Source organism: Nematolebias whitei, chromosome 12 (genome assembly GCF_014905685.2).
Source record: "Nematolebias whitei isolate Nwh7 chromosome 12, NemWhi1, whole genome shotgun sequence".
In the NCBI taxonomy this organism is placed as follows: Eukaryota; Metazoa; Chordata; class Actinopteri; order Cyprinodontiformes; family Rivulidae; genus Nematolebias; species Nematolebias whitei.
Window position 1 is genome coordinate 23,837,026 of NC_056509.1, and position 23,631 is coordinate 23,860,656.

Genomic DNA, 23,631 nt, shown 5'->3' on the forward strand with positions numbered 1-23,631 from the left:
GGTCTGACACCGGTCATACAGGGACCTAACAGCTCGTATCAAAGGGCCTGGTACCCTATACTCCTGGAATACCCCTCACAGGGTTCCCCGAGGGACGCGGTCGAACGCCTTCTCCAAGTCCAATGACAAAACAATGAATTTCTAATACTCGAGCCCTGTTTACACTATGCACTGTATGTTTGAGTGAAACCAAAGATTTTCTGCAGTTGTTTGTGAACACAACAGCAGCGCTCGTTCCCTCTGAACTGGAAGGTTTCTGCATCCAGGTCTCAGAGTGGAGGTATTTGGGAAACCCACACAGAGTTGTGAAATTGCTGTGTGCTCTACTCGTGGCTGCAGTCAATCTATTACTTGTTTATTTATTTTTGCACTTGCAGCAGATTGACGGTAAGCAATAGATGAAATCAAAGTTCTGTTTGTGCTGTTCACCCTTTTCAACGTGCAGAAGCAGCCCAACCAAACAAAGGTTCCTGTATTCACCATTTTGGATGTATCAGGCTTGGACTGCATGCATGTCTTGTTGAAGTCTGGCATCACTGTTGCCAGATGTACAATAATAATTACCCTTTTTAACCCCCCCCCCCTCCTTTTCTGTGCTGCATCTTTGTCAGTCATAACACACACCACCTCTTACAACTTTCCTCTTTTGAAAAAGCACGTCTCACTCAGCACATATGATAGTTTGGGTCAGAATACAAGGATTGTAAAGCGGCTGTAGGATTGTTCTTCATTTCCTATCTGGTAACCCTGCCTGGCATGGACTAAAGCCACTACAGTGGATTCATGTAAACATCTTGATTCACCAGTGAGAAACGTTTCCAAAGATCTTTCACGTGTAAATAAGGCCTAACGGTAAATATTTGACATAAAATAAAGAGGAACGAGTGAAAATGCATTTGCATAAAACAAAGGTGGTATCGGTAACTAGACTTTAACCCTTAGCATCGTGTAAAACTGACGGCTCTGGACCTTTTAAGTATAACCAACCGTTTCATGTTTTTAGGATCTCAAAATTCCCAGAATTTTTAAGTGTTAAACTTAATGGTAATTTATGTGAAAGTACATTAATAAAACTAGAAATGAAAATATTGAAGGCTGGTCATTAATAATAATAATAATAATAATAATAATAATAATAATATATTTTATTTTATTTGCATAGTGCTTTTCTAAATACTCAAAGACACTTTACAGGAGTTCAAAAAATATAAAATCAACAATGCAACACAACACATAAAAACACGAACGCATAAAAAGGGCAAATTTAAACATTAAAAGCAATTTTAAACAGGTGGGCTTTGAGTTCTTTCTTAAGTGGATAGATCTGAGCAGGTCTTTGGGGCAGTTAGTTCCAGTGGGTGGGGGCAGCAATGGGGAAGTCTCTGTCTCCCCAGGTTCAAAGCTTGGTCCTGCAGGTTGAACTTTTGTGAGGCCCCTTTTAATTTTCCTCTGGAAACCACCGTCTGCAGAGCTCCTTGATGGTGCTTTCATCAATGATCCTGTAGTGAAGGTGGTACCTGAACTGTACCTCTACCAGAAACCTCTTGTCTGCATGAACAGTTTCCAGCAAGAGGACACTGTCCAGGGTGTGTGTGTTGCCTGATAAAGGATAGAATCAACAGCTTTTCAGTATAGTTTGGGAATATATTTTAGCATAATCTTGACTAAACAAAGATTTTGTTGCTGTACCATGCAATGTGATGTAATGCACCCTAGAAATGATCAACCGTCACCTGAACATGTCGTAGTAGATATAAACGATAACACGTAAAGGGTTTTGTTCCGATTTGTAAAATGTTTTGTTGCGAAATACAATTTACTGTAATGATAAAATACAAATTATCCAGTCAAAATAATGATTCCACATCAGCTCTTAGCATTCTGGGGGAAAAAAGAAACTTTAAGTATACCTTCATTGTGTGTTTCTTCTTGTCCTTCTTGTTAACGTTACTTAAAATGTTGTGTACAGTTGTGTTCCTGTCCTTGTCCTTTACACCTTGTCGGATAAAAACTTTGAAAGGGTCAATGTCTTTTATTCTCCACAATGTGTCTTGGTGTCAGAGCGTATGCTTGGCAGCTTGAGGGAAGTGGTGATAAAACCCTGTTAGTGTGAAGTAACACACAGGCAGCTGGGCTGTTTGTCAGCGCCTTCTTGTCTGCTGAAGATGGCGGGGTCAGATGGCGTTCAGAAGGGGTGTTGATGAGCTCTCAGCATCTTACCTGGCCTTTGACACCTCTTCCACCGACACATTTTTGTCCTTAAAATGCACTTGCATTGACACGCACTCAGATGGTCTTCGTAGGAAAGGCACACATTGCAATTAAGGAGCCATCTTCCAATTAGACCGTGGATGCTGGCAGATTCTGACCCCTCAGTCCCGTTATGCCTGAACTGCTCTCCTACCGCCTGCAGTAATGAGAAACTGTCTGTTTACGGTGGCTATGCCTTAGCCTGTGTCTGCAGCTTTTAGTCTTTATTTTCCTCTCCACGGACGCAGGGCAGGGGAAACAAAGAGAATTTAATGATGCTGCTGAACACGTGTGGGGGAAAGAGGAATGGGAGTTACAAAGATGCAGGGAGTCCTAGAGCTAATGAGTGCTCATTTTAAAGAAAGACGTGTTAATGTTTGTGAAGGCCTGTGTGAAAATGTCTTCTTCCACTTTCCATCTTTAATGTGTGCAGCGGTGATGGCTCTTTCATTCATGTATATGTTTTGTCTGCTATATATATTTAGCTAGAAACCGTGTGAAGCTGCTACAATCCTCAGTCTCACACATACAGAAGAATGGACTGGGCTTTCAATTGATTATTTACTCTATAATTAAGTGTGAAGAAAATTGCCTTAAAGGTGTAAGAAAATAAAGTGCATATCTGGAAAAAAATACACATGCTTGTGTCACATTCAGAACACACGCGTCCACGCAGGCGCCGTCATTAACATTGATTCACTGCCTCCTTTTGTTTTCAGACAAGGTGATCAGGCACAGGGCGTGCAGTTTAAAGGACACAGCCCACGCCATATTTGCTTCTGAGCTCGATCCCGAGTTCGACCGCATGTGTGAAGAGATCAAAGAGGCACGCAAAAAGAGGGGTAAGAACTTTTTTTAATTGAAATACTGTATTTTTCAGACTGTAAGGCGCACCGGATTATAAGGCGGATTAATCAAAACAAAACAGTCAGATAAGTCCAACTTTATTCAACTCATTCACAATAACCATATAAAATTGGTTTCGAGGTCAGTAAGCACAACCAGAGTATAAGGCGCACCGAATTATAAGGCTCACTGTCGATATTTTTTAAATAGAAAATTAGAGGATTTTAAGTGCGCTTTATAGTCCGAAAAATACGGTAAATGAAATGGACTGTTGCAAACGTAAACATTTTGATTTGGTTCTGCTTAAAATAACTCCAATAAAACTGTAGTTTACTGGAATTTAAGAAAGGAGAATAAAATGAGTAGTTCATTTTTATTTCTCCTTTTATTGCTTCTATTCCACAGAGTGGTGGTTTTCATAACACTGTTGGCTCAGCAGGACATTAAGGAATGGACTAGCTGTTTGAAACACTTATTCACTTGCTCACTGCATTTTGACCACTGTAAAGTGAACTCAATAGGAGATAAGGGACAGCCTGGTACTTTTGCTTTTCAAACACGTCTCAAATTCAATACAGTTTATTTATGTAGTGCCGATTTACAGCAAAAGTAATCTATGAGCACTGTACAAAAACTGTCTATATCATAAATTTAGTTTATATCCAACTATTGAATTCATTCTTAATATAATACAGTCCATTCACATACCGTACATTATGAAATGCCTTTTAGTAAAACTTATTCAAGGAGGTAAGATTATGTTAAATTTTCTTTTTGTTGCAATTCCCTGACCTAAGCTGTATACTGGTGACAGGAACTACCTTTTTAACAGAACCAGAGCCACTCAGCCATCTGCTCTGGTCTGTTTGGGTTTGAGAGGACAGGGCCACAGAAAGTTTGGTCCAGGTGTAGTTTCTACAAGGAATAACAACAGAAACACATCAGCAGTAACTGCAGATACAAAGCTCTTTCACCAAACAGTTCCTCAAAGACCACGCTGTTATTACGCTGCCTCTGCTCGTTAATCGATCACAGATCAAGTCGGCCATGTCCCACGGAGGAGAGCCAAAAGAGGCATGAGCAAACTCAGCTGTGTTGATGTGGAGCGTAATGCGACGTCTGTTCGAAACACAACACAACTCAGTTTGGCACTTCTCTTTGTGGTTAACTAACTACATTCGAAGTTGCTGTGCCTCCTCCATCTTTCCTCTGTAATGAGTCTGTTTGTTGTTTAATCCTGCAACCTGCTGGTTGCACCGACCACATGTCATCACTTCATTACAATACTGAGCCGCAGCACTGGCTTACCTTTTCAAATGTTGATCTTTACAAGGAAAATCAGAAGTGGATTGGCTTTGACCCCACCCCCTTACCGCCTCAATCCTTTTAGAAATCATAGAGGCGTCTTAAGTAGGGGTGCACCGATACATCGGCCAGCTGATTTTTCGGCCCCCATTTCCTTAATTTTGTGAAACACACAATTAATTAATTATAATAAATTAATTAATTTATTGATTAATTTATTAATTAATAATTTAATGTATAGATTTAACAACAATTGTCTGAACTTCATTTATATTTCAGAGCACTACCTCATGGCCAGTTAAAGCAAGTTTGTATTGTTTCTAGGATATTGTTCAAGGGTATGTTGTTCAATAAAACAATAGTGGAAGATTGAAGGTGCGTTGTGACCTTATAACACCTGACAGTGTCGCTTATAAAACTAAATCGGCTTTGGCCAAAATCGGAATCAGCAGGTCAGACTTTTAGAAATAGGCGATCGTCCAGAAAACTGCAGTTGGTGCAGCCCTAGTCTCAAGTCCAGGGCTGAGGTGTTTTAAAGACCGTAAAGAGTAAAGACAGCACAGTGACGACATGTGATCAGTTTGTTCTCCAGCAGTCTAAGCCTATAGCTGCATAACTAAAGGATAGAGAGAGAGGCGTCTGATAACTGAATGCTCTGCCTCCCATTTTACTTTTAAAAACTCTAGGAACCACAAGTAAACCTGCAGTCTTTAGTAAAATATGGAACAATAAGATCTTTAGTGTAAGATGGAGCTTGGTTGTTGAGAGCTTTGTGTGTTAGAAGAAGTAACTTATAAATGCAGCAGTACTTCATAAATGTGTGTTGAGTATTCACAGAAAGTTCCAGAAATGTACTGATGCATACTTCATCTACATTTGTGTTCGCTCCTGACACTCTAGACAAAACTCTATGGGGATAACTGCATTTGTGCAGCAATGGATTACATGTCTGGTTCTGTCTGAAGTGGAATTAATAATTCTACTGGTTGTTAGATGAGAAAATATAATGTAAATATTAACATAATCTGTCTTGTTAATATTAACGAAATTTAATTACACATAACCGTTACACTTTTTTTGTTGTTTTGTATTTATTTACACAAGCACCAACTGAAAATTTTACAGCTTCCAATATTCTAAAATTGTGAATTACCTACTGGATTTTTCTGTACAGAAGATTTATTTATTTATAGATTTGTGATGTGTGCAAAAAATATAAGCCAAGTAGCACAGTGTTTAACAAATGAAGTGTGACTCTACAATATAAGTTTAACATGTTTAATGTTTAGATTGAACATTAAACATTGCAAATTTAAAGTCAGTTCACACGTTCTAGTAGTTTTTCAAGCCCTGCAGCTCAGACGGAGAAGACGCACCACTATAATGCAGAGGACTGGATAATTAAAGGCATTTTCAACAAGTCTGAACATCACAATAACAAGCTGCGAACATCAGCGTCGACTTACTTACTGTCTTTTTACACTTACGTAGAGTACAACTTCTACACCACTTTTATTGGGACGTGTGACGAGCTTCTAGTGCATTATATAATAAATGAAAAGTATTTTTTATTTAGAGTCGGAGAGTCAGAGTTTCTTTGTCAAACGCACCACATGTGGTGGAACGAAATTGTGTACACAGGGCCCCAGTTACATCCAACAAAAGAATATAATGTAAAAGAAAAAACATAAAATCTAATTAAGATTGCTTAATCTAATTAATTAATATGGATCTAATTAAGATCTAATAAGATTTAAGCACTTTATAGTGCCCTACATAGTGAACGAGTGGACAATTCGAACACAGCCCTACTCTATTATGCTGATATTTGGAGAATACTTGCCAACTTAAAAAAAAGTTGAACCCAACTTGTTCATGTTCCAGCTTCTCACCTTTACTGTTTCTTTTCTTGATCGTCTTTGATCGATTATTTCAGAGACTACAAACCTGTTTTATCAAAGATAATATCTGTAGGGTAGCTCTGTAGCACTTGATGGAGCCAGTCAGTTTTAGTGCAGAGTATGTGGCAGAGATGGAAGAGACACCTGAGGCTCCAGTCTTTTCAGTCCGCACCGTTTGTTCTGGCTCTTTGTTTGACTCTGTTTTTATATGTGTCACCAAACAGCCCAAAGCACTTCTGCGTGGACAAGAGGGGGCATCTAAATTATTCTGATGGTTATAGCTGCACTCGTACAATTTGTTTACATGATACACTTATACGTAGTATTAACTTTTATGTTACTTGTCAAGTGTTTATATTAAATATGCGTTAGGCACAAAGACACATAATCTCATGCAAATAGTCCCATTACTTTACTTGCCAACATGGTAATAGGTTAACTTGTTCCCATAAATTGAACGTGGTATCTGTGTTACAGTGCTCCCACTTACTCATGTAAGAAAGTTTAAACATTTTCATATACTTTGTCTTCAAATACCCACATTGAAACCATGTAAGTCTTGCTTAAAATGCATCATAATTTGTGCATCGCCTCTCAGTTTGTGATATATATATTTTTAGAAATGCTAATAGGAGTACCAAAATTCAGTTTTAGTAATGCATAGAAGGCTTGTTGACATTTTGCTTGAGCTAAAACGACCATGTCAAGCAGTAAATGTATGAAAAACAAGCACTTTCTTAGAAGTCAGAGAAAAATGTTTGAATTTCTCTTTCGGCAGCTAAAAGTTTGAGATGTTAAATGAATGTTGCAGTACTAGATGTAAGCTGCCCGAGGAAGAATACAGCTGGATGAATATTTCATCTTCCAGTCCAGTTCCTGACATTAAGCTATCAATTAGCTCAGCATTACATGATGCCTTGTTGAAGCAGTGTTCAAAACGTGCAGTGTTTTAGAGCTTTTTCCTTCCTTCAAGGCCTGATTTAAAAAGAGCTGTTATAAATTTTGGGAAAAACCTTAACTCAGAATGTTAAAGCAGAAATCATTCATTTTCTGGGGCTACAGTGTTTCAGTATTTTAACGTTTTCTTTTTTTTTTGTGTGTCGCTTTCAAGCTCCGAGTCAAACATGCTGTTATAACCATTGCCAATTGTATCGATTTACAGTGAGGAAAATAAGTATTTGAACACCCTGCGACTTTGCAAGTTCTCCCACTTAGAAATCATGGAGGGGTCTGAAATTTTCATCTTGGGTGCATGTCCACTGTGAGAGACATAATCTAAAAGAAAAATTCGGAAATCACAATGTATGATTTTTAAATAATTTATTTGTGTGTTACTGCTGCAAATAAGTATTTGAACACCTGCCAATCAGCAACAGTTCTGGTCCTCAAAGACCTGTTAGTCCTCCTCTATAACGTCCACCTCCACTCCACTTATTATTCTAAATTAGAAGCACCTGTTTGAGGTCGGTAGCTGCATAAAGACACCTGTCCACCTCACACAATCAGTAAGACTCTAACTACTAAGGCTAAGACCAAAGAACTGTCCAAAGACACCAGAGACAAAATTGTAGACCTCCACAAGGCTGGAAAGGGCTACGGGGCAATTGCCAAGCAGCTTGGTGAAAAAAGATCAACTGTTGGAGCAATTATTAGAAAATGGAAGAAGCTAAACATGACTGTCAATCTCCCTCGGACTGGGGCTCCATGCAAGATCTCACCTCGTGGCGTATCAGTGATCCTAAGAAAGGTGAGGAATCAGCCCAGAACTACACGAGAGGAGCTGGTCAATGACCTGAAGAGAGCTGGCACCACTGTTTCCATGGTTACTGTGGGTAACACACACGTAGTTTAAAATCATGCATGGCACGGAAGGTTCCCCTGCTTAAATCAGCACACGTCCAGGCCCGTCTTAAGTTTGCCCATGACCATTTGGATGATCCAGAGGAGTCATGGGAGAAAGTTCTGTGGTCACATGAGACCAAAATAGAACTTTTTGGTCTTAATTCCACTCGACGTGTTTGGAGGACGAAGAATGATGAGTACCATCCCAAATACACCATCCCTTACTGTGAAGCATGGGGGTGGATGCATCATGCTTTGGGGGTGTTTTTCTGCACATGGGACAGGACAACTGCACTGTATTAAGGAGAGGATGACGGGGGCAATGTAGTGAGAGATTCTGGGGAACAACCTCCTCCCCTCAGTTAGAGCATTGGAGATGGGTCGAGGCTGGATCTTCCAACAAGACAATGACCCGAAGCACACAGCCAGGAGAACCAAGGAGTGGCTCCGTAAGAAGCACATCAAGGTTCTGGAGTGGCCTAGCCAGTCTCCAGACCTAAACCCTATAGAAAATCTTTGGAGGGAGCTCAAACTCTGTTTCTCAGCGACAGCCCAGAAACCTGGCTGATCTAGAGAAGATCTGTGTGGAGGAATGGAACAAAATCTCTGCTGCAGTGAACCTGGTGAAAAACTACAGGAAACATTTGACCTCTGTAACTGCAAACAAAGATACTGTACCAAATATTAACATTGATTTTCACAGGTGTTCAAATACTTATTTGCAGCAGTAACACACAAATAAATTATTAAAAAAATCATACATTGTGATTTCTGTTTTTTTTTTTTTTTAGATTATGTCTCTCACAGTGGACATGCACCTAAGATGAAAACTTCAGACCCCTCCATGATTTCTAAGTGGGAGAACGTGCAAAGTCGCAGGGTGTTCAAATACTTATTTTCCTCACTGTATTATGTTTGTGTGGAGTGACATGCACTTAAATCTTACTGGGCATTTCAAGCGCCTTTGGTCATCTTTGTCTGATCACATTCTTATCGATACACGCCGAGCACCTACACTATCCAGTCAGCTGTGTTCTTGAAGCATTTCTCACATTTACACATGCAGAGCAGCACATGCAAAGCAACAACAACAAAAAAACCTTGTCCGCTGTCTAACTACTCCTCTGTGGGCTCTGCAGACTTCCAGTCGCCTGCTCAGTTGACAGCAACTCCAGGTGCTGTGCCAACTAGAAAGCAGCAGCAGTGTGCGGGGGAAGAACGGGTCAGGACCACCACTCCAAACGAAGCCAGCTACAAATCACCCACTACAAGTCAGTATTTATGCATTCTTATTATTTTACACCACCTGAATGCTTGATCTTTGGATTGGCCCAGGAGTAGGTCACAGCTATGACCAACATTTGATGGATTTCAGGAGTGTCTTGCACATATAGTTAATTTGTGAACCTGTGTTGTAACAAGCTTCTCAACATGCCAGTGGCCATGATATTATGGGTGATTGTGTTGACCCTTGCTTACAGTTTTATGGTGAACTAACAGGCTTATGTATGATCTGTTATGCCTCAGCAAGCAGCCTGTGTCATAGTACAACAGCAAACTAGACGTATGTAGTTGCACACACCTGCCTGCTCACACACAGTCACTATCTGTGGAGCAGCAACATGGTGAGCGGCCTCATTAGTAAGGCTGCTCTCCCCTAACCACTCGCAACATGACCGTGCCACAGAGCAATTACATGCCCACCTGTGGCAAACGGCAGGTGCCTAAGGGTGAAGGGAGGGCCCACGATGGGCAGGGGGCAGACTAATGAAGCTGGTACCTGAACAAATCAGAGGTAAGCAGGTTTTTGCATGTAAAGCCCTGCAGCTCTCAGACAACGGAGAATAAAATGGGCTTGTGAAGAAAATATAGCCACAAAATACTAGGTGCTCAGGCATAAAGTACTGACTGAAGCAAGTTAAATTGTTTCTGTATTCTGCACAGATCAAAACTAAAGCTTTTACTTTTTAAACTGCTTCATATTATTTAGAGAGCTGATACAAGCACATTTCCTGCTAATCTAGATATTTGTGTGTGCTTGTGTAATGCAACAGTTGAGCACTAGATGGAGCTTTTCTCCCATGAGAGTGCTCCTTAAGGAACCCATATGTGTTGGTGATGGAATACTGTTTCTTTAGGTAGATGTTCTAACTTCAAAGAAACATGTGCTTTTGTTTGCTACTACAATGACAATCTATACAGTTTATATTGTTGTCCTAGGACATGTGAAAATCAGTTATAAATCTTCTTGAGGTTGTTATTATTTAGGGGCCATGACTGCAAATCATCTGTCTCCTGTCCTCTCGTCTTCCTCTGTCACACCAACTTTTTTGCATTTCCTTGTACATGGCATCTTCGACCCTTCTGTGGCTTTCCTCTTTTCCTTCTTTTCCTTCAACATTTGTAACAAAACAGTGAAAAGTTTGTACTAAAATATTTTATGTGAACGTAGTTTCGTTTTCACCAAAATTATTTTAATTTGGTGGCAAATAAATAAATAAATAAAACTTCCTACACTAAAATTGGACTTAAAAAATTGTTCATGTTTTTATAAAACATTTAGGAGCTGTAGATTGTAAAACGTGTTATGTGGTGATGCATTTTTATCAGTAAAGGTGAATATGTAACTAGAGCTCCCAGATGTGAACACACCTCACGTATGGGCTTTTATGTGCAACTTGTCAAGGTTCTTCATTGCCGTTTGCATCACATGTGGTACATGAGGTGGAACGAAATTGTGTACACAGGTTCCCAGTTACATTCAACAATAGCAAAAATATAAAGTGTTTAAAAAAAAACCCAGTAAACAAGGATCCAAGATATACACTAAGATATATGCTAAATAAACGCCAAACGGTACACTAAAAGATCTAAGATATACCGGTATGCTAGTTAGTGATAGTGCAAAACAATGCAGTGAACAACAGCAGCACGAACATGAGTCTTTGTGGATGGGTGAGTACTGAATGAATACAACAGCCTGAACTAATCAGCAGCATGAGATCAGCAGCACGGATAATCAGCAGCACATATCAACAATCAAAGCTGCATCACAGCGATTCTTTATTTTTCTTCGCAGTGATAATTCTGATTAGGGATTCACGAGTCCACCAGCCCCAGGGCAGAAGCTGTTCCTCAGTCTGGTGGTTGCTGCACTCTATCAGGAAAGCCGAATAATGTCACAGATGTGGACCACCAATTTAGAAGCAATTGAGAGTTATCAGACTCTACAAGGGCTGTAATAAATTAGGGCAACTCGGAGGATTTATTTAATTCTCACCTGGAGCACCATAGCAAGGCACCAAGGCATCTTGAGGTATGACTCGGATCACTAAACAAAAGATCTGTTTGAGGATGAGATTTAAGTCTTCGTGACAATATTAAATGAATAAGCTGTAGCATTGCACCCACTACTACATCTGAACCATTATGGGGTGGTAAAGCTGCACTTTACTGAAAGGTCACTTGGAAGTTGCATTTATCCTAGATCACTACGTGCAGGTGGAAGCCTATCTGAAGCTGCTTTGGTGTCTGCAGCTCTGCAGAGCTTTTTATCTGGGCTAGCTTCTCCTTCTTGGCTGCACCTCTTTTTTTTATTTATTTGCCCAACGCTGAGAAATTGCCTGTGACATTCAGTTTTGACCGGGTGGTGGCAAGGATGAGATGCAGTATGTTGAATCATGGAGAAGGTTGCATGGAAGGCTTTTTGAGGGTTTGGGTTATTTCTGAATCAGGTGTTAAAAGCAGTGGAGGCAGAAAAGCCCAGTTGTTTAGAAGTGGCTGCTGCTCCTGCCAGGTCACTGAGGGTTAGGAGAATGCTACTGTTAATGCACAAGAAAACAGGAGGGGGGGTGGGGGGTGTCCATTAGCCTGTGCAGATTGCTCTGTCATGGTTTCTCTGCTCTCTCCTCACCCATCTTTCTTCACCCCCGCCTTGTGCCACTCCCTCCCAGGAGCAGCAGAAAACTCAGAGCCCATTACCGAGGGCCACAGTCGTGGGTTCACTTGAAGTGCACCGCCACAAGAATGTGGTTCATGTGGAGTGCCTTCCTCTCATTCATAATTAAACCCTCTGTTTTCCCAATCACTGATGATGTTTAGCTTGCTCAGTTAGTTTTTATTGTCTGCAACTGTCAGAGGCTTTAGGCTGAGTTTATTATTTTTGATATTTTCCGTGTTTCGTTATGCCACACTTTTCTTTTCAAACAGATAAGTAACATTATTGAAAATTCATCTGAAAATTAATTATCCGTCGATTTATTTTACGTTTCTTAGCATGTCTTGATGCCATTATTATTATTTTTTAATATACTATAGAATTGTAAGTGGGAATCGATGCAGACATCCATTTTATTTTTACATCTTTATGATTATTAAACAGTGCTGTCATCAAATGGGTTTAATTGGACTTGTGTTATGTAGACGTCTGCTGAACACCTCAGAACATTTGTAGGCAAATTGTCTCTTTTTTTTTTTTTGGGTCAGATGCACCACAACTAAACACTAAGTCTTTCTAGGATAATATTTTTAATATTATGTTGCTGAACTTGAATATAGTCATAAAGCAGACTAAAGCAGCTGCCGTTAAAATGCCTTTAATTGGATTTCTCACATTCATCCGGCCTGTATAATACAAGATGACTAGTTGTTGCAGCTTATTATTGATACTAAATCCATAGAAGAGGAATGCTTGGAAAGTGCTGTAATTTATTTAATGATGCAATCTGTTGGATTTTTCTGAACTGCTGAATGGAAGCCAAACCTACCCGCTTCCACTCTGCATGTGCGTTAATGTGACTGAACCACACACACAAAAAGATGCATGTTTATGTATAAATATGCATATGTTACTTGCTCTAATGTGGTCTATTTTTTGTAGTAAAATATTATAAAGGAGCCATCATAAAAGAAACGCACTCGGTAAAGGTCAAATTAAAGAAAAGTTGTGCAGACTTAGTTTTAAGTTGGCCAAAACAGACCCAACTGTTTTAAAGCTTCATTTTTGACACAGTTTGTCGAAGTTCTTCCACTGACACCAGAAAATGTCTGTATTGGACAGTTGAACTGTTTGTAGAAGAAAGGACTAATAGTCCAGTGACTGCATAACGTTTACCATATTACTTGGTAGCATGTCCAAGTCAACAGGCACTGGGCTGCATTCATGTAGTTGCCTTGTTTCTCACATCAGGTAAACATACACCTACTCTCAATGTTTCTGATGTCAGACGATCAGTAAGGCTTGAATCCTGAAGAAATAATACACTTTATAAGGTTCTGTATAAAAGCAAGGGGATGATCTTTACCTTAGAATAAACTAAAATAGGATGCGTTGGTCACAGTGTGCAAGGAAGTAGTAAGACAGCTTAAAACAACTATTAGAATAAAACAAGTCTAGAAATTTGTCTTTCTAATGCATTTGCTTTTTAAATGAGCATATCTGAAGTCAAAAATATGTTTTGAAGCCTTTATGTATTACTTTATAGCAGATGCTGTAATATTTTTTGTTTAGCACGATCAACTTCTTCAAACTAAAAAGGTATCCTACATAGCAAATTTAATGTGGTTGGGCTCTATGCATAAAAGCTGACTCAGCAAAACATAGAACTTTATTCAGATAAAATGTACTATAGTAGTGGTTATCTTCTTTTTTTAAATCTCTTTTAAATGTGTCCTTCAGGGTATGCATGTTGACATAAAAAGGAGCATTTCGTGTGTTATCTTATGATTTCTTTCACACAAATTAAATCAATCTTTCAACTAGAGATCAGATGAAAAATCATTCTAAATAACCCAACTCCTTCTTTTGTTAAGAATAGCAGGCTGCATGAGAGGAGTTAAAAAAATTATATTACAGGAAAAACTCAGCTGGGTACAAAACAGTAAGGCAGGAATGCTGCATAAAAACTGTACATTGTTTGAATAAGAAGGTGTAGCCATTAGCTACATACCTATTCTGTGTTTTAACTTAAAGCTTCTAAACTTTTAACTTAAAACTGGATACGTCTGAGCTTTGACTCAATCTCCTAATATGGCAATCACTTCATTATTTATAAGAAAAATGTGTTTTAAAACATTTTAATGATATAAAGATATGAACTACTAAATTGGATATACTAGGGTGGCTCAGTGGTACTACAACTGACTTGGGATTGGTAAGTCGCAAGTTTGACTCCCTAATATTCAAACTTCACACATTTGTGGTGTCTGAGCAAGACACCTATTGTCTAACTAGGGGGAGGGGGGGTGATGGAGAAGTTTAGGTTCACACGTGTATTCATGTTCTGATGCATCCCATTGACTATTAATTCTTATGCCGAGAATCATGAGAATTACTTAAAATAGTAAGTTTTGGCAAAACAATAAAAAAAAAACTTTGAGATAAAAATTTATAGGCTTTGTATGAACTGTTAATAGATTACCTGCTAAAAATATGTCTGAGGGGCTTCTAGGATGACTTTGACATGCTAGTCAGTAGTCCAACATTGACCTAATATCCATCCATCCATTATCTTTACCCGTTTATTCCATTTTGGGTCACGGGGGTCGCCGGTGCCATGTCCAGCAATCACTGTGCGAGGGGCGGGGTACACCCTGGACGGGTCGCAAGTCCATCACAGGGACACATAGAGACAAACGAGACAAACAAACATTCACTTTCTCACTCACACCTAGGGACAATTTAGAGTTACCAATCAGCCTAACATGCATGTTTTTGGTCTGTGGGAGGAAACCGGAGCACCCGGAGAAAACCCACGCATGCACGGAGAGAACATGCAAACTCCACCCAGAAAGGCCCCTGGACCGGGGATTGAACCAAGGACCTGCTCGCTGAGAGGCAGCAGCTCTACCAGTTGCGCCACCGTGCTTGATCTAATATTAGTTGAGCTTTTAAATTTACTACATTATCACAGTTTAATTATTTTGTCTACCTACTAGGGATGCACAGTATAATCGACATGGTATATATCTGCATCGGCCGATATTAGCAATAAAATTAAATATCAGACATTGGCCATTCCATCAAAGTAGCACCTATATAAAAGGCGCTGTTTTTAAAAAAAATATATATTGTATATTTATATAGTGTTAAATCATTTTCAGCCTCCTTTTTGGCATCTGTATTTGGTAGCAGGCCAAACTGACAAGGACCATGCAGAATAATGTAGTATTTTAATTCCACAGCAGAGAAAGCTATGTGGTCTCTGTAAGTTGGTCTAAGGGAAAAATATTGTTATTGGTATTGGTATCAGTTATCGGCTAAATAAGTTTTAACATTTCGGATATCGGCCAAAAATCCAATATCATGCATCCCTACTACCTACATTTGTTTTTGTGTGGGATATCAGGAAAATAATCCACAAATAAGTAGTACTGCATACAAACAATTTTCACTGACAGTTTGAACATGAAATGCTTTGAAGCAGGTTATGATGGCTTTACTAATGTTGCTTTAGCGATTTAACAAGGCTCAAACAGAGAAACCTTACTGAATCACTTTCAGCTCGACATTGTAAATATGTACAAGATAAATATCACACGCCATAAGGACCATTGAACACCATGAAGGAAGACGGAAGCCAAGATCAAGGCAAAACGGAGAAAGTAGCCAACTGTCAGTACCACAAGAAGGTACAATGGAGAAAGTATTTTCTTGGATGAGAGAGATTTCTTGGAAATCCTGCAACTTGTCCATACCCGAGGCTCCACAGACCAAACACCTCACAGCTCTGTATACCTACTTAAGAGGTTCAGTAGAGAAGCAGAAGTTAGAAGAATAAATATGTTCTCCACTGCTCCATCCAAAGAGGACTTCAGTAGCATAGGAATACCATAAGAACAGAGGTTGAGACTGAACAATACTGCAGAAGCATATAGAAGAAGTAAGCATTGCATAACCCCAATGCCCCATGGCTAGAGAATGTAAGAGCTAACCACAGGAGTCTCCCAGAGCAGGAACCAGTATACATCACAGTGGCAAACATCCAAGACAGACATGAGTTTGAAGACTGGACTGCCATAAGAGAGCCAAGGTGATGCAATCGAAGGGGTTGAATTAGCAGAAAACAACATTGCGAATCTTTAGGTCAGCTACAAATACTTTTTTGTATTTCATTTATTTATTCTTGTTGCGTACAGATCAGTTTCACAGTAAGTTGTTGTGAACAGCATCAAACGCATCAAAAGGTGATGAATTATCTTATTCATCGAACATTTTCACAGCTTCTTCAGGGCCAGAATTACAGCATATAAGTGTCTAAAAGAAGAATACGAAGAAGCTTGCCAGAAGAACCGGTGATGGAACCGGACACCTTCTTGTGAGAACGCTTTGTGGTTCTTTTGATTAAAGGGACCCAGAGCATCACATTCTGATACTCTGTGGCACTCACCAATAAACATCTATGCAAAGCTCTGGGCTTGCGATGCCATTTTGTGGGAACAGATGCTTTTTGGATCATTGTGGCATCAAGCGTGAAATGAATGTAAAATCATCTGTGATGCCTCCTCCTTCCCATCCCATGATATGACATGAGTTTTAATGTCTCTGTAAATTAAGTCAGGGGATATTTTCTTATCAGCGTATTATCCTGCACAGTAGTTTTTGTGTTCCAAGTCTGCACAGTTTATATTGCTGGATGATCATCTTTTTAAATGGACTGTACTTGTATAGCACCTTTCTATCTTATCAAAAATACTCAAAGCACTTTACACTACAATCTGTGCCTCATTTACCCATTCATACAGCACTCTACTAGATCAATACAAAGAATAATCAATGCTTTAGATCACATTCATACACCAATGGGTCACACATCGGACGCAATGAGGGGTTCAGTGTCTTGCCCAGGGACACTTCAGCATGTGACTGCTGGTGGAATCGAACCCCCATCTCTTGCATCAGAAGACGACTGCTCTAACCAGTGAGCCACAGCCGCCCTGTATTTTATTTATCAGCAGCATATTACTGTAAATGGCTTCCATCTCTGGCTAAGAGATCTGACCCTGGAAGTATCGCTGGAATGATTGAGTGTGGATGCGCTGAGCGTTTAAACACCCATCTACTTCAAGTTGTTCTTTTGGGGCGAAAGAAAGGCGGGAATGATAGTGATGGTGGCAGGCTTTGAATGTTTTATGTGTTTTGCTCCTGACCATAATTGATTGTTATAAAATGCTTTAGCTAATTATTGCCTGCCATCAAAAAGTGACTGATGATGGTTTTGCCTGTGTACGTGTGTATGCACGTTTTTGTGTCAGCAAAATATTTCATGGAAAATTTTTTAGTTAAACTTAAAAAAAAATAAAAAATAAAACTATAACTGATTAACATTTGGAATCAATCCAGTTCAAAATGCCCTGTATAGCTTATCAACCTTAGCAAACATAAAATGTCTATAACTAAGTCAGTTTTACAGGTATTGAGCTAAAGTTTTATGGGGTTGTAGCCGACGGTCATTAAAAACACTTAATGATGAAAGAGACCTTGCAAAATTGGTAGATTTATTAGCATAATCCTATTTTCAAGGCGTGACAAAAATATTGTTGATTCTCAACGCAACACGATCCAAGTTAAAACTTTAAATGAAACTCAGCAATTGCACACAGGTTTTAATTCACAACCTGGATTAATTTTAGACAAACTAAAATTGGTCTGCAAAATAATATTAAATCATAAAATGACTTATCAAATTGAAAATTATTTTTGTCAAAGCATCACAATGAACATATAGACAGAGACATTTCTATTGACAAACTCCCTAATCTAATAGCTGGACTTCTAACACTTTTAATTTCGTTTTCGTCTAGGAATGTTTGTCCATTTGTTAAGGTGTGTATTGACAAGTCTGGAATTTCACAGAGCCAATGCACTATTCCAAATAATGTGAATCTTTGATCTTCGCTCTCTGTGATGGAAGTTTTCTATTTGCTCTGCCTCGCACAAACACCAAAGAGCAGTCCAACATCCTGGCATTTAGTCTGAACTACAAACAGAAAATTATACAGGGCCCCCTGGGGTTTTACTCTACTTGTTTTAAACCATAGTGCAGTGAATTAGTCGATTTCAGTCAACATCAGAAGATGGTAAGCGCCAAGCAGTCTAATGGGGAGCTTTCCCTGCTCTCTGCCTCATTCTGATAAGTTGTAATTGATTAAAACAACTGCACAACCATGATGCATTAGTCCTTGATTGGCTGAAATGACTTGCAGGTTTGTTTGCAAGACCAACATTATCCTTCTGATTATCTGCTCTTTGCAGAAAGTTCAAAATGTCATGGTCTCTGTGTGAATGGTTGTTTGTCTCATTTGTTTGTGTCCCTGTGATGGACTTGCAACCTGTCCAGGGTGTCCCACGCCTAACGCACAGTGACTGCTGGACACGGGCACCAGTAACCCCCTTGACCCGAAAAGGAAGAAGCGGGTAAAGATGATGGATGGATAGATGGTCACCTCACGCTTTATGATTGGTATTTGAAGCAGTGTTGTTTGATAAATTCATGCTGTTGGTGTTTTTGAAAAACAAAGAACCGATCACTAATAGCTAATGAGTAACTGCTAACACCGGCTAACACCGGCTAACACCGGCTAACACTGGCTAACACAGTAAAATAAAAGAAGCAGCTGACAAAATCATTCCTCATCCTGCCGCCGAAAACCTATACAATACATGGTGAATCAACGGCATGCATCCCGCACCAAGTCTTCTGTCATCCGTGCTCTTTTTCTCCGAGGTGAAAGAGCACAAATAAGCATGTAAACACAGGGAATGCAACACGTACAATTCGGCCTGATTGCCGGACAGTGTTAGTCTCCTGCATTGCAGCCAGAACTTGACCTGTTCATTACTGTATCCTTCAAAATATTCCAATATATTCCTTCCAATGCATTTCAGAAATACTTTATTAATCCCAAAGGGAAATTATTTGTTGTTGTAACTTGTTATCCTCATTTCATTAAGAGATGTTATAGATACTGATGTCTGTAGGCAGGAAGAATCTCTTGTAAAGGTCCGTCCTAAAGCGGATCTGAAGATCTGGCCACAGATACCTCCACCCACTTAGATCCGTCCACCCAGACTCGGCTGGCCTCTCGGTTTCCCCGGGCTGCAGGACTGCCCGAATGCTGGGCAGAACTCCTCCCAGAGCGATGGACACTCCTCCCAACAGCCTGCCGAGCTCCTCGTTGCTGCGGACAGCCAACTCAGCCAACTGTAGGTGCCGAGGGACGAGCCTGTCCTTCTGCTGTCACAATCCTGCTAGTTCCAGGATCTCAGTGGTCAGGCACTCGAGCACAGCTGGCAGGTAGATGAGAATGCATCCACAGAGCATCCTTTTCTACTCATTGAGATTTGGGGCTGTAGTTGAGATATTATTTGAGCCTTTGAGATGCCATTCAGCTGCTGTTGGTTGTAGAAAAATGCCTTGGTTACGCATCATAACAAATATCCAACTGTAAAACGTTTCAGTAAAAATCCTTCCAGCTGCACAGCATCTGATACCAGAGGAAACAATCATCCAAAAAAAAAATGTGATTTGCATCCAGCAAAAGAGGAATTAAAGTTTCCAAAAGCAAAATATCTGAATGAAAGTAACAGAGCTGCTCTAGCATGCAGCCACCTTGAGCGGCGCAATTTGGCCTTGGGGATGCTGTTTTCATTTAAATTGACATGGACAAACATTGAAGGTGGCCATTATGAATGAGGTCTGCTAAATTGTTTGCCCGACATCCGGGACTTTGGGGATCCCCACAATTCTCATGACGTCATCCCCGATCAACACTATTGGTGTCTAATCTATTTAGCATGTGTAAGAGGTCTATCAAAGTACCACTTTATCATTCATAGTGAACGTGATGCGCTTTTTGATCTAGGCTTTTGTAAAATTGTCAACAGAGGGAAGTAACAAAACAGCAGTGACATACATCAGTAATATTACCTATAAATTCCTATATAGTTTATTTTTACACACTGTCCATCAGTTCTTTCTAAAGACTTTTACCAGATGCCTTCCAGTATATGTTTCTTTCCTCTGAGACACTGCTCACTCATATCAGTGAAAATGAGCCAAGTGGTACATATATTTTTCTAACACATGTGACTGTATATTTTTGCTTTGGGTAAAGGATAATTTCCCCAGAAAGCTTCCGTGTCAGGCTGTGGTCATACAGATGTGCACAGGCATGACATCTTCAGCGGTTCTTGAAACTGCCGGTGCATTCGGCCACATCTGTCTTCTGTGAAATGGGCACCACAGGCACCTTCATCCCACTGGCCATTTACTAAGCAGCAGAGAGGAAAAGGATAGATGCCCTGACTAAATTATGTCCCCAGCTCATCTTTCTTATGACTTTACTTCCATATTTGTTCAAGTATTTGTTGTTGTTCTGTGGGATTGGACTGCACAGTGACCTACTTTTTAGTGTCTACCAGCTCAATTCTACGCAGTACCACTTACATTGTGAAATGACCAGGTTAATATGCTTTTATTTCCAATTAAAATTTTGTAATTAAAAAAAAAATTGATACCTTACAATACTTGTAGATAAAGTAGAATTTTGTGTAAACATGAAATGGTTTAAGAGCAATATGACTTAATGCAATCACTTGTTTTGCAGCTAGAAATTTAGACTTGCTGGTGTAGTTCAGCCTTAATTCATCAGGTGATCATTAAGATGAATGAGCCGAGATGCTTCAACCCATCTACTGAATCGATCAATGACGACTTGTACTGACTTGATCATATACAGCAGTCCCTCTTTTATGGTGGGTGTTTGGGACCACGCCCACCCACGATAAGTGAAAAACCACAAAGTAGAGACACAGTAGTCCAAGTTCAAGTTCAGTAAACTTTGTCATGACACGTCCCAGGCTGTAATCACACTCATCACCTGTTACTCACAATCTCCCTCCTTAAATAAACAATTTAAATTTAAATACTGTAACATTTTAAATACACAATCATACTGCATGGATTGTTTATATAAAATGTTACAGTATTTAAATTTGAATTGTAGAGAAGAGGAGTGCAGCAGGACATCAAAGGGATGCTTCAGCTTCAGTTCTGTAGCACGGAGCAGAAATGTACTTTCTGATCAATTACACTTCAACAACTGAACAGAGAAGTTCTAAAATAATTAAAAATAACTTTTAACACGTTTATATTTTGTGATCATGACGATTTTACAATGTGACACACTTTGAATTTTAATTTGGAAGACAAAAGTCGATCGATGCACCTGGGCAGCAAAGGGTTAACTCTTCACAAAAACCCTTGCAGGAGGAAATGTGTGTGGTGGCAGAGAAGGAGATCAGCTGATCGGCTGCAGGAGTGAGATTTCCCTAGTACTTGTGGGCTTCACACATGGTGCAAAATTATTTAAAATAATTTATTTTAAATAAACAACCCATGGCTCATCCATCAATCAGCCAATTGTGTCCTGTCCAATCTTATTTTGAAAAACCGCGATATCAAAGTCAAAGTCACTTTATTGTCAAAAACCGCAATATGTACAGGACATACACAGGATTGAAATTACATTCCTCTCAGACCCCGGTGCAACAAAACCATTTAACATTACAACATTTAATAAACATGAGCATAAAAATAAAGATGTAGAGAAAACGCGAAAAACAAACCGCAAAGTAGCGAGGGACTACTCTGTATATATAACACATCAATGAGCAGATGTTTAGTTGATCCTTCTTGAACTGGAATGTGTCCAACAGCCATTTTTATTCTTTTCCTGACATTGCTTTGAGTACAAATGACACACAGGTTTTACACCTCATCAACCAGAGCTCTCAAATGTGGTGACCAATAACCTTGCTAATAATAATAATCTATTTAAAACATCACTTTGACCACAGTGATCAGCACCATGGGATTCTGATATTAACATTGTCAACAGAGACGCAGGTGCAGCGATTAATCCATCGTATGATCTCCACAAACTATTTGCAGCTTTAGTTTCTCCTCTCCGGCACCAAACTTGTTGCTCACCCTGTGTTGCATTGTTCTGGATGTGAATGATGTCTTCAAGTATAATAGCAGGTTCTAACTATACTACAAGTGTTAGTGTAGCCAGTTCATACCTAGAGGCTGTTATTGCTGCTTCATCTGCTGCAGTATTACCTTTTGATTATGTCATCATCACCTTTACGGCGTGCTGGGCACTTATGGCTAGTTTTGACGGTACCATCATTGCACAGATTAGTTCCTTTATCTGCTTTCCATGTTGGATAGGACTTCCATCTGTCTTTTTGAAACCTCTGTTTCCACATGTTACCAAACAGATGGCAAATTGGTAGCACAGTGAAGTCTTGCTTTCACTAGAATGTTGCCAGGCAACCGGCTGAACCATCACTTAAGTCATTTGCCTAGCCATCAAATATTTCCTGCATATAACGAAGTTTGCACATGTATGTATAGATTGTGTAGAGGAAAAAAGCAATACTTCCTAGTCAGCTTTAAAGGTGCAAAGCTTTGTTACCTAGCACAGCCATGCATAGATCTCTACTGCTTTGTACTTAGCTAAACAAACTCTTTAACGGCTCCAGCTTTGGTTTTAGTGTGCAGAAAGGAGAGTGGTATTGATCTCTAGCCTTGGCAATAAAACAAATGGGTTTATTTTCCAAATTGTTGAACGATTGTGTGAACCGTGCATTGTGGTGTGGATGTGTTGGACTTGAAATGAGAAAATGAGACGAGGAGTGAAAAGGGGAAATGAAAAGCTGGCGATATAGCAGTAGAGCGATAGTGACTGATGCCCTTAATTTCAAGAAGCAAGGATGGGATCATTTATTGATTTGAACATTTCATCAAGTTTCAGATCAAAGTGTCACATCAAGTGACAAACGCCCGTCTTCCTTTCATGACCAAATGACCCAGAGTCCCAGAAGCCCTGTGTCACCATCGCATTCTGTCTGACTTGTCCCATGTTTTATTTTTCTCATTAGATCTTTGGGTTTCTTTTTACTCCATAGTTCAGACTCCTACACGCTGCTGATTGGCTGTACTTTACCAAGTGGAGAATACAAAAAAGAAGGAAAGAAATCAAATGAAATAAAGTATCAATGGATGATTAAATTAGTGTTATTCCAGTCAAGCCAGTATCTCACCTGGTTGTGACTTACTGGTGACTCAAAGCTCAGTTCAGTGTATTTATATAGCGCCAAGTCTCAACAGAAGTCTTCTCAGTGCACTGAACAGAGTTGCAAACAGATAAATTATGAGTTGCTGTGTCCCTGAATTTTAATTGTTTGTGCCCAAGTGCCATGCAAGTCATCCAGCTCTTTTTACATGGTCAGTTTTTGCACATCATGACCTTCTAGGTATACAAGGCTTGCGATACTGTATTCTAGGCAGTGCACATTCGTTTGCACTACTTGCATTGTTCTCCATGGGTAGAGCTGTATTCACTTTCAGCTGCCTCCATGTTTGATTTAATCTTCTGGAGTACGTTTTTATTATACGACAACTTTCTGTTGTCAGGGCCA

General features: G+C 39.6%; 1 protein-coding gene across 1 annotated transcript in view; it reads left to right on the top strand.

Annotated features, from left to right (window-relative positions):
- The window catches only part of atad2b (ATPase family AAA domain containing 2B), a 96,152-nt gene that overhangs the window by 31,073 nt on the left and 41,448 nt on the right, over positions 1–23,631 (top strand). The window contains exons 23-24 of the mRNA XM_037685751.1: positions 2,970–3,092; positions 9,284–9,415. Of these exons, the coding sequence (XP_037541679.1) occupies positions 2,970–3,092; positions 9,284–9,415 (255 nt within the window). The remainder of the gene's footprint in view (positions 1–2,969; positions 3,093–9,283; positions 9,416–23,631) is intronic.